At 45.6% G+C, this 10,414-nt stretch overlaps 1 protein-coding gene across 1 annotated transcript; it reads left to right on the top strand.

The window, feature by feature from the left end:
- On the top strand, positions 1-10,414 carry R3HDML (R3H domain containing like). The gene is made up of 5 exons (XM_086330861.1): positions 1-436; positions 3,527-3,645; positions 3,751-3,883; positions 5,949-6,064; positions 9,193-10,414. The coding sequence occupies exons 1-5, from the start codon at positions 110-112 to the stop codon at positions 9,323-9,325; spliced, it is 828 nt and encodes a 275-aa protein (XP_086186987.1). The 5' UTR covers positions 1-109; the 3' UTR covers positions 9,326-10,414.

Below are 10,414 nucleotides of genomic sequence, written 5' to 3'. Positions count from 1 at the left end.
GTGTTGCTCCCCGCCACCAGAGCTGTGTTGGGAGGTCTGTGTCAAGCTCCCAGCAGTTAGCATCCTCTAGGGTGGGAATGCTGGGGAGCACTCAGGGTTTGGTGCCCTCATGACCGCCCCCTCCAGGCAGCCAGCTCTGACTGCACGAGGCCAGACGTGGGACCCCTTCCAGCCAGCTATGCCCCCGCTGTCCGGCACCGTGGGCCTGGCAGGCCTGCTCTTCTGGGCAGGCCAGACAATGAACGCCTTGATGCCCAACACCACCCTGGCACTGACCCAGACCAAGGGCACAGCTGTGAGGCCCCTGAGTGGCCTGGGGGTGCCTCGGTACCGGCGGAAGCGCCACATCTCTGCCCGGGACATGAGTGCCTTATTGGATTATCACAACCACATCCGGGCCAGCGTGCACCCACCTGCTGCCAACATGGAGTATATGGTGAGTCCTCATGCTCTGCCAGTGCCCTCTCTGGCAAATGCCAGTTGACTCGGTGTTCCCTGGAAGGGCTGAACCACTCACGAGTCTAGCCTTTCTAGCCAGTATCTGGGCCCTGTGAAGTCTGCCCATTTTACAGATGAGAAAACTAAGGCTTTATATAGGTCCTTTCTGCAGGCAGGAGCAGAGGACTGCGATTTATGGCGCATTCTCTGTGCCCCAGGCACTTACACAGAACCCTCTTCCTTCAAGGTGGGATTTATCTGCATTTTCCAAATAAAGAAATCGAGAAGCAGAGAATTAATTCGTTGAAGGTCACCCACTTGGGATTACACCCCAGCTCTGCCAGCTGCTAAAGCTGTTGTCTTAACTAACACAATGCCTTTTCCAAGAATTCTGGCTTCCTGCTGGGGATCAGCAGTGGGTGGGTGGCTGGAGATTTCCCTGCCATTGTCTCTTTGCCCCAGGGGTTTGATGACACTCCCAGTCTGTCCACAAGTCTCTGGGGGTAGAATTGGGAGAGATAGGGATTAGTTTCTGGGGTGGGGGTGGAGGGCACAGGCTGGGGGAGAAACAGCAGCTGACCAGCAAAGGATGCTGGGATGTCTTCCTTCAAAGAGGCAGAATGGGGGATCAGGGGAGAAGGGGGTGTCTCACCCCAGCCCCCTACCAGCCTGACTCCGGAGGGGAGGAGGGAACCTTTTTCATTATCGCAGCCCCTCCCCCAGGACCATTGTCCCAAACTAGCCTGTAGAGATAGGCCTCCAGCTCACCTACAGATTTCTTTAGGGAAAAGGATTGTCAGCCGCCCCCTGTAAGACAGATACCTGCTCCCTTAACTGCCTGCAAACACTTGTACTTTTGCCATGTGTTCATTCACTTATGTAGCATCTCCTGCTTGGAGCTAGGCACCACTGCTAAGCCCTGTGGACACTGCCAAGAACAGGATGGACAAGGTCTTGTCCTTCACAGAGCTTCCATTTCAGTGGGCATGATAAAAAACAAAGATCAACCACAACATTTATGTAGAATACGACATCAGGTACAATAAGGTGTTGGGAGGGGTGGGGATGGGAGCCCAAATGGCAGGCAGCTAAAGGTGGGGGAGCCGTTTATTTGTTCATTAACTGACTCATCCATTGATTAACACAATGGCTGGCACGTAGAAGGCCCTCCAGTTTTCAAACAATGACACATTTACTGAGCACCAGCCCTGTGTGCAAAGCCCTCCCCGCAACAGGTGTTTGATTGTTGCATGTATTGTGGAAGAGAGAGAGCTAGACAGTTCCACCAGGAGGGGCCCTGGGGAGGGTCAGTGAGTGTGGGTTAGAGGTTTGCATGCCCCTACCTCAGCTCACCCCTTTGCAGCATGAAGAAAACATTCCTCTGCTTTCTTTAAGAATGGATGAGTCTCACAACCCCGGGGAGATGTCTGGACCCTTCTTTGGGTGTCCCCATTGCTTCACTAGCTGGCTTCAGCCAACAGGACAGGTATCTGGCTAAATATCCCTTGCTCAAGGATCACTTTCTCTCTATGGCTCCAAAAAAGACCAGGTTCTGTTTCACATTCTCACACCAGCCAACTGTAATGATTGCTTAACGTCTCATTTCCTTGCTAGACTGTGAGTCCTTGTTCAATATTTGCTAAATGACAGATGAAATGAAGGAACAAATAATATCTCAGAATCTCAGGAAGTCAGAGTGGAAGGGAACTAGTATTTTTTTTTTTAAGTAAGTGATCCTTTTTTGAGATATAAAACTTGGGGCATTCATAGATGGGAAAATTAAGAAGCCATTACCGAGGAGGAGGAAGGTATTCTCTATGTGCTGATGTAGAATCATCGCTAAGACAAACCTGTCTGGTTAAATGAAAACAGCAAGGTGCCAAATAGAATGTCTGGCATCCTGCCATCTGTCAAAAAAATTCACATATATATATATATATACACACATATGTATGTATATGTTGTTATTCTCTGGTGGCTCAGTTGATAAAAGAGTCTGTCTGCAATTCAGGAGACCCAGGTTCAATCCCTAGGTTGGGAAGATCCCCTGGAGAAGGAAATCGCAACCCACTCCAGTATTCTTGCCTGGAGAATTCCATGGACAGAGGAGCCTGGCGGGCTACAGTCCATGGGGTCACAAAGAGTCGGACACGACTGAGTGACTAACACTTTAGTTGCTAAGTCATGTCTGACTCTCTTGCGACCCCGTGGGCTGTAGACCACCAGGCTCTACTGTCCATGGGATTTTCTAGGCAAGAATATTGGAGTGGGTTGCTATTTCCTTCTCCAGGAAGGATTATATGTGTATATATATATATAATTATTATCTTTACATAATATATATTTTATTTATATATTAACACAATATGATATATAATTACATATATTGCATACATTATATTATATATAATTACATTTTTTACATATAATCATATATACATTATATATATATATATATATATATATATATATATTATATGCTTATGGGTGTGGAATATTTCTGCAACTGGACACAAGAAACTCACGATGATGGTTACCTCCAGAGTCTGGGTGGCTAGTATAAGATGAGGGACTAGTATAAGATGAAGATGAAAGACTCTCCACTTCTCCTTTCAACAGCTTACATAGTAAATGTGTGCATGTTTTCACTATTAAAAACAAACACATTTTGAATTTTAAAAATTTAATGTTAAACACATTTTCAAATTTTAATTAAAAAAAAATCCATTCTCTTCCTATTATCCTGGGCTCAGTCACTTCTAGGGATAGCTGGGAACTCCCAGGCCAATCCCTGGGACCCCCTCAGAGCAGGGAACCCCAAGCTTGAAGTCCAGTGAAGGAAAAAGGGTATCGGGCTAAGAGTCAGAAGGCTAGGTGTGGATCTTAGCTCTCGTGTGGACTTGCTATTGACCTTGAAGTCACAGGCCTTCTCTAAGGCTCAGTTTTCTTATTAATTAAGTGGATTTATTGCAGGGTTCCCAGGAGATGGAGGAGTCATGATACCACTTATATTTGCATTTCTAGATACTACTGAGATGGTGGTGGTTTTCCTGCCACTGGGAACTTCATGACCTTTCTGCTTCCCCAGGTCTGGGACGAGCGGCTGGCCAGGTCGGCTGAGGCCTGGGCCTCCCAGTGCATTTGGGCCCACGGGCCCTCACAGCTGATGAGATACGTGGGCCAGAACCTGTCTGTCCATTCCGGCCGGTGAGTGAGCCCTCCCTTCACCCCGTCACTACACTGCCCTTCCTTCACTCAGCAAGTTCACCGAACACACGGTCTGAGTTTCTTCCATCGCCTCCACCTTCCCAGGTACCGCTCGGTGGTGGATCTTGTGAAGTCTTGGTCAGAGGAGAAGCGGCATTACTTGTTTCCTGCCCCAAAGGACTGTACCCCACGCTGCCCCTGGCGCTGCAGTGGCCCTGTCTGCTCCCACTACACCCAGGTACCCTTTGTAGGGATGAAGGGCTGGTGGGAGAAATAGAACGTGGTGGACAGCAGCTCGAAATAAAACACAGGCCTGTACGGACTTGCTCTTACATAATGAGCCTTTTCCTGTATATACATTGAATTGAACTGAACTGGGTCTTATTTTGAGTGTCTTAGGTCAGTGGGCCATATTGTTTGACCCCAAAATGGAGATGTGTGGTCTGACAAGTTCAAGAGTGCCTTTGCTATCAATAGGTCCAAATGTTTCCCAGTATTTTCTAGTTTCCAAGACTGTGCTGTCTTAAAAAAGAAATGCCAAATATTACCCAAAAATCATAGTGTATTCAGAGTGCTCATATTGAGATGGTACCACTTATGGTACATAAAAATACAATGCAGTATAGTGTTATAAGAAATAGGACCAATGGTAGGACAAAGGTCTTCTTTTGGAGACCTGCCAATTTCTCTGTGACTCATTTGCAGTAAATGTCAAACACTGAAGAAAATTCTCCTAGGAAATGTGAGGCTTAAGCCAAATGTCCCTCCTGACATCCGTGAGATATTATTACCCCCATTTTACCAAAGGAGAAACAAGGCACAGAGCAGTTAAGTGACTGGTCAAAGTCACACAGCTTCTGATATTGAGAAACTGACCCAAGGCTGTTTATCTTCAAAGTTTATGTTCTGGGTTCAGGATGGGAACACGTGTACACCTGTGGCAGATTCATATGGATATATGGCAAAACCGATATAATATCGTAAAGTAATTAACCTCCAATTAAAATAAATAAATTTGTAAAAAAAGAAATAATAAGGTATTTGAATGCTATAGAAATGTGCACTGTAGATAGTAAGCTCTTCTCTCAATTCTATTTCCCAAAGGTAACAGGGTAGTACATTTGCTTCTAGATTTTTTTCCCCATGAATAATATGAAAGGAAAACTGACACTTTCTCCTGGTTTCTTTATGACTAAGCATATCATGGGAGAAGGCAATGGCATCCCACTCCAGTACTCTTGCCTGGAAAATCCTATGGATGGAGGAGCCTGGAAGGCTGCAGTCCATGGGGTCACTGAGGGTCAGACAGGACTGAGCGACTTCACTTTCACTTTTCACTTTCATGCATTGGAGAAGGAAATGGCAACCCACTCCAGTGTTCTTGCCTGCAGAATCCCAGGGACGGAGGAGCCTGGTGGGCTGCCGTCTATGGGATCACACAGAGTCGGACACGACTGAAGTGACTTAGCAGCAGCAGCAAGCATATCATGTACCACAGTTCATGAGAAATAGCAATTTGTATACTGAGATAAACCAGGAACAACAGGTTAGTCTGTTTAGCCTGCATCCTTCCAATATTGAAACCTTGAGTATTTCCCATAAGGCTTTGCAAAAACAATTTCATCTTCGCCTTTTGTGACATGGATACCTAAACACAGGTCCCTTCCTTTGTGGATATGTAATCTTTTGAGAAAAATACTGTTTCGCTTTGTTTTTTTTTTTTTAAATCAGGAACAGATTAATGGAAAACCTGGTAATCTTAGAAATTTTGTATTCATTTCCTTTAATTACTGTGGTTTGTATTTGGCTGGCTGGTCATTTTGAGGCTGGACTTCCTTGTATTTCTTTTCAAGTAAAATTTTTTTCTTTTCTAAAAAAAAAAAGTTTGTGTTCTAATCTCCAACACAACAATGATTTTCAAGCATTGTTCATAAGGGGGGAAAGAAAGAAATCTAATTGAACACTATAGAAAACATTAGCATATATCCTTCTATATGATAAGATTAAATATTAGTTCGTAAAACTTTTGTGCAAGAGGAGTAGGGGGGTGTGTGTGTGTGTGTGTGTTGGTGCCCTGGGTAACAATATAAAACTGTTTTCCCTACTGTTGATTGCAGTAAAAAATAAAGTTTGGGAAACATTATATTAATAGTACCGTATGCCTCCATCCTCTCACTTTTGAGACAGTTGCCTCCCCCAGGAAAACCTCAGCTAATGCATCCACCCTGAACTGAGCAAGTGCAGGAAACTTCCAGGCCCAAGTCCTTCTCACAGCCTCCCTTTCCTTTGTCCTCCCTTCTCAGATGGTGTGGGCATCTTCCAATCGGCTGGGCTGTGCCATCCACACCTGTGGCAGCATCCGCGTCTGGGGCAGCACCTGGCGCCAGGCTGTGTACCTGGTCTGCAACTATGCCATTAAGTGAGTGCAGCTTTGAGATCGAGGGGACTCTGGGGCAGGAGGGTGGCTCACAAGGTGGGCAGGATTCTCATAAAAGGAAGACACACAGGACACCTTGCCCTCCTCTGTTCTAAATACACCATACAGTTTGGTACTTTTAGAATTGATCGAGAATCCTTTTTCTTTACCCAAGCTTCACAGTCAATTGGGTGATAGACAGAGGACCAAGGCAGGTGGATAGTAGATAGGCAGTCTCCCTGATGAAGCCAGTAGTGGAGAATGTGTTTTAGCTCTGCCAGCCAAGTGGGCTTGCAAATAGCTCGCTGTTGAATTAAACCTTCACATCCATTAACAAGCAACACTGGACAACCAGAGGCCTCTTCTAAGTATAGTGCTGGCCCCTTTAAGCTTCCCACAAGAAACAGAGCCACCAAGGACATATGCTCCCTGCAGGGAGGCAGATCCCACAGGAAAGAAAGGAAGGATGCAGTGAGCATGCTCAGCTGCTTCTTCCAGACTCCAGTCAGCTAGGTGGGAGAGAGGTCAAGAGAAGTCTTGGAGAGCAGAAAATAGACCTGATTCATTTTTATATCCTTTTACTACAGTGATTTCAAACTGTTGGTTTTTCTTAAAGCAGAACTTTCCCTCAAGTGGTTAAATTAAACAAAAAAAGGATGACTTTTATTCCATCATCCCCTGGTGTCTCCACCACCCACATTCCCTGCCCCTAAACTTCCGGGAGCACCTTTTGAAAACTGTGGACTCACAGCATCTGACACAAATCCTGATGCCCACTAGAAGTCTTGGTTGAATGAATGAATGAACGAACCCATATGAAACCAGAAATCCACACTTTTCTAAGCACTTTGGCTGACTTTACTTATTGTTATTCAGCCATCACTTTTGGAGGAAAAAGATTCAATTTCTGCCTACAAAGAGTGTTTGATGTTTGAGACAATAAGGCACTGGAGCTTGAGAGATCACTAACAGCACCAGCTAGAGGTGAGATTATTAGGCCGCCCCGAGCAAGATCCTGGGGGACTGATTTTAGGCCTTGAGGTGGATGAAGAGGGAGAAAAGAGAACTCTTTGGGTTGGATGGAGAAAAGAGCTGTGGGAAGATCTGGTGTGTAAGCTGGATCTATGTGCCACTAGAGCAGTCTGGAAAGTGAAAGTCACTCAGTCGTGTCCAACTCTTTGCCACCCCATGGACTATGCAGTCCATGGAATTCTCCATACTGGAGTGGGTAGCCTTTCCCTTCTCCAGGGGATCTTCCCAACCCAGGGATCGAACCCAGGTCCCTTGCACTGCAGGCGGATTTTTTTTTTTACCAGCTGAGCTATCAGGGAAGCCAGAGCAGTCTGGAAAGCCTGACCAAAACCGTAGTTGTGATTCATAAGCTAGAGGCCAGCAAACTACAGCCCACAGCCAAAATCTGACCTGCTGCCTATTTCTATAAATAAACTGTTATTGAAACATGACCACATTTGTTCACATATCCTCTAGGGCTGCTTTTGTGCAATAAAGACGTTTGGCCCCCAAAGCCTAAAATATTTACTATCTGGCCCTTTACATAAAAAGTTTGCAAACTCCTGCACAGGCAATGAGAAACCACTAAAAGTTCTTGAGCAGGAGAATGATGGGATGAAGGTTTGTTTTGTTTGTTTGGCCACGCCTCGGGGCTTGTGGGATTTTAGTTCCCTGACCAGGAATCAAACACGGCCCCTGGAAATGAAAGCACCAAATCTTAACCACTGGATGGCCAGGGAATCCCTGGTTTGTTCTTTTTTAAAAAACTGCTTAGTTGAGATATAATTCACATACCATACAATTTATCCATTTGAAGTGTACAACTCAATGGGTTTTTGGTGTATCACAGTATTCATTTTTTTCAATCTTGGTAAAAAATATATATATAACATAAATTTGCCATTTTAGCCATTTTTAAGTACTGTGTACTATTTCGTGGCATTAATTGTATTCATAGTGTTGTACAACCATCACCTCTATTTCCAAAATGTTTTCATCATCCCAAAGAGAAAAAACTGTTACCTTTAAGCAATGGCTCCCTATCCGCGCCCCTCCCCAAATCTATTGAGAAGATTAACTTCATAGCAGGTAGGATGGTTTTGGATGACTGTCCATGAAAAATAAATGTACAGCAGAGGCCACAAAGAGGTTTCACAGGCACGTCTCCCATGGTTGAATTACACCCAGTATCTAATTATTATAGTTCTTATTTGCATATTACCTTATAAGTTACAGGGGCTTCCCGCATAGCTCAGTTGGTAAAGAATCTGCCTGCAATGTGGGAGACCTGGGTTCAATTCCTGGATCGGGAAGTTCCCCTGGAGAAGGAAATGGCAAACTACTCCAATATTCTTGCCTGGAGAATCCTATGGACAGAGGAGCCTGGCAGGCTACAGTTCATGGGATCCCAAGAGTCGGACACGACTTAGTGCTATCTTTCTTTCTTTGTAAGTTACAAAGTGTTTTTGCATAATTTTTATGGACACCATTTCATTAACTTATTCAGAGGATAAAATCAAGGCTCAAAAAATGAGGTAGTTTAGGGACTAAACTACCCTGGTGGTCCCTGGGTAAGTGGTTAAGTGGTCCAGTGGTTAAGACTTCATCTTCCAATGCAGTGGGTGTGGATTTGATCCCTGGTCAGGGCCAAAATACCAAAACGTAAAACAGAAGCAATACTGTAATAAGTTCAATAAAGACTTTAAAAATGGCCCACATCAAAAAAAAAAAAAAATCTTTAAAAAAAAGAGAAAGAAATGAGATGGTTTATTCTGTCACCAGCTGGCAGAACCAGGATCAGAACTCAGATCTGCTTGTTAGAGAGGGGAGGGAGGGATTTCTTTGGGGAGGTGGCTGGGGTGGGGTGGTTGTGTGGAAGGAATCAAAAAAATTGCACTTCCTGGGGAACTGCTTATCTGCCAAGCCAGGTGCTTGGATATGCTCATTTCTGTGTGGGAAGAATGTCTTCTCTTGGTTTTAGAGATGAAGAAACTGAGGCTTGCAGTTGTGACCTGGTTACAGGGCCAGTCAGCGGCCCTGCTGATATTTGAAAACCTGTGTGAAGGTGGCTCATGTATCTGTCCCCCCAACCCGCCTCCCTGGGCCCTCTTCTCTTCCAGGGGTAACTGGATCGGAGAGGCACCATACAAGACGGGGAGGCCGTGTTCCGCCTGCCCCCCCATCTACCAAGGCAGCTGCAGCAGCAACATGTGCTTCTCAAGACGCAAGTCAAACAAGCTCCTGTGGTTCTGAATTTTCCATGGGCTCTGGCAGGTCTCCGGCTGGGCCTGACGCTCCAAGAGTCCCTTCCCCAAGACAGGGTCAAGGAATACTTTTTTAAGGATGTGAGTTGGGCTCACTTCACCTACCTGAATCTTCCCTCCTGTTTCCATTTCCTAAACGTCCAGCATGTACCCGGAGAAAACAGCCTCCTTGCTTTCCTTCTTACCTGTTACATCTTTTTCTCCTCCGGCCTCCAGGAAAGAGGCCTGCATCCTCAACTGACTCAGTTCTCAGAGAGCCAGGGCCGGAAGAAGCAGTGGCAGCAGCTTTTGGACTCTCAGGCCTCCAACCCGCAAGTCTTTGTGTATCCAATAAACTACCTTCATTCATTCAGTAATAGCCAACCAGCTCCTGGGCCATCTTTGTGGACCAATGGTCTCCCTCTCTGATTTGGGACCATTTCAGTTGCAAGCTTTTACAAAATAACTGTAGTTAGCTTGTGGACACCCCACCCCCAGTGTACGTTACTGAAGCCATGCAGGGTCCAGGCATCTTTTTCACAGGTGGGCACACTGAGGCTTGGCAAAAGGGCATGACTTACTGAGAGCTGCATGGCTTGTCTGGGAAGGCACCCAGGTTGAAGCCCAGGCTCTGAAAGCTCCTTCAGGCTGTTCTAGACACCTCTTTGAATGCTCAGAACTGACAGCCTAAAAGCAAAGCTCGGCTGAGGGAATTCTGTCTTTTAAGGCTTTTTTTTTTTCCTTTGGCTCTCTCTGTCTCTCTCTCCTTTTTCTCCCAGGGAATCTCATTCTCGTTCCCAGAAACCTTTTCCCCTCTCCCCACCCCACCCAGTTATCAAAACACACAAAAGACCTTTTGTCTTTAGAGATAGTAAAATCTCTCCCTCAGACCTTGCCCTCCAGCTGGGGCCCACTCCCTGCCTGGCTGGAGAGAGCTTCATTCAAAGACCCAGATGGAAAACAAGCCCCTTTTCACAGAGTCCCTACATGATCCTGGATGGAATGAGTATTCTTCCCTCTTGGACATTCCCATCTACTCTACAAGCTGTACCTGTGTCTCCAATATCGCCTTCCTCCACCCTCAATAAAATTCTTTGAG

This window comes from Bos grunniens, chromosome 13 (assembly GCF_055505025.1).
Source record: "Bos grunniens cultivar Pamir isolate PY7600 chromosome 13, Bosgru_T2T1.0, whole genome shotgun sequence".
Lineage (NCBI taxonomy): Eukaryota > Metazoa > Chordata > Mammalia > Artiodactyla > Bovidae > Bos > Bos grunniens.
The sequence above is the reverse complement of the archived record's forward strand: the minus strand, read 5'-3'. Positions and strand labels throughout refer to the sequence as shown.

What these genes read in the sequence shown, in the direction of transcription:
- R3HDML (XM_086330861.1), top strand. Translation starts at nt 110, where the DNA reads ATGACCGCCCCCTCCAGGCAGCCAGCTCTGACTGCACGAGGCCAGACG. An exon ending in CTGCCAACATGGAGTATATG is followed by an intron (nt 437 to 3,526) that starts GTGAGTCCTCAT and finishes CTGCTTCCCCAG; the next exon opens with GTCTGGGACGAGCGGCTGGC. An exon ending in TCTGCTCCCACTACACCCAG is followed by an intron (nt 3,884 to 5,948) that starts GTACCCTTTGTA and finishes CTCCCTTCTCAG; the next exon opens with ATGGTGTGGGCATCTTCCAA.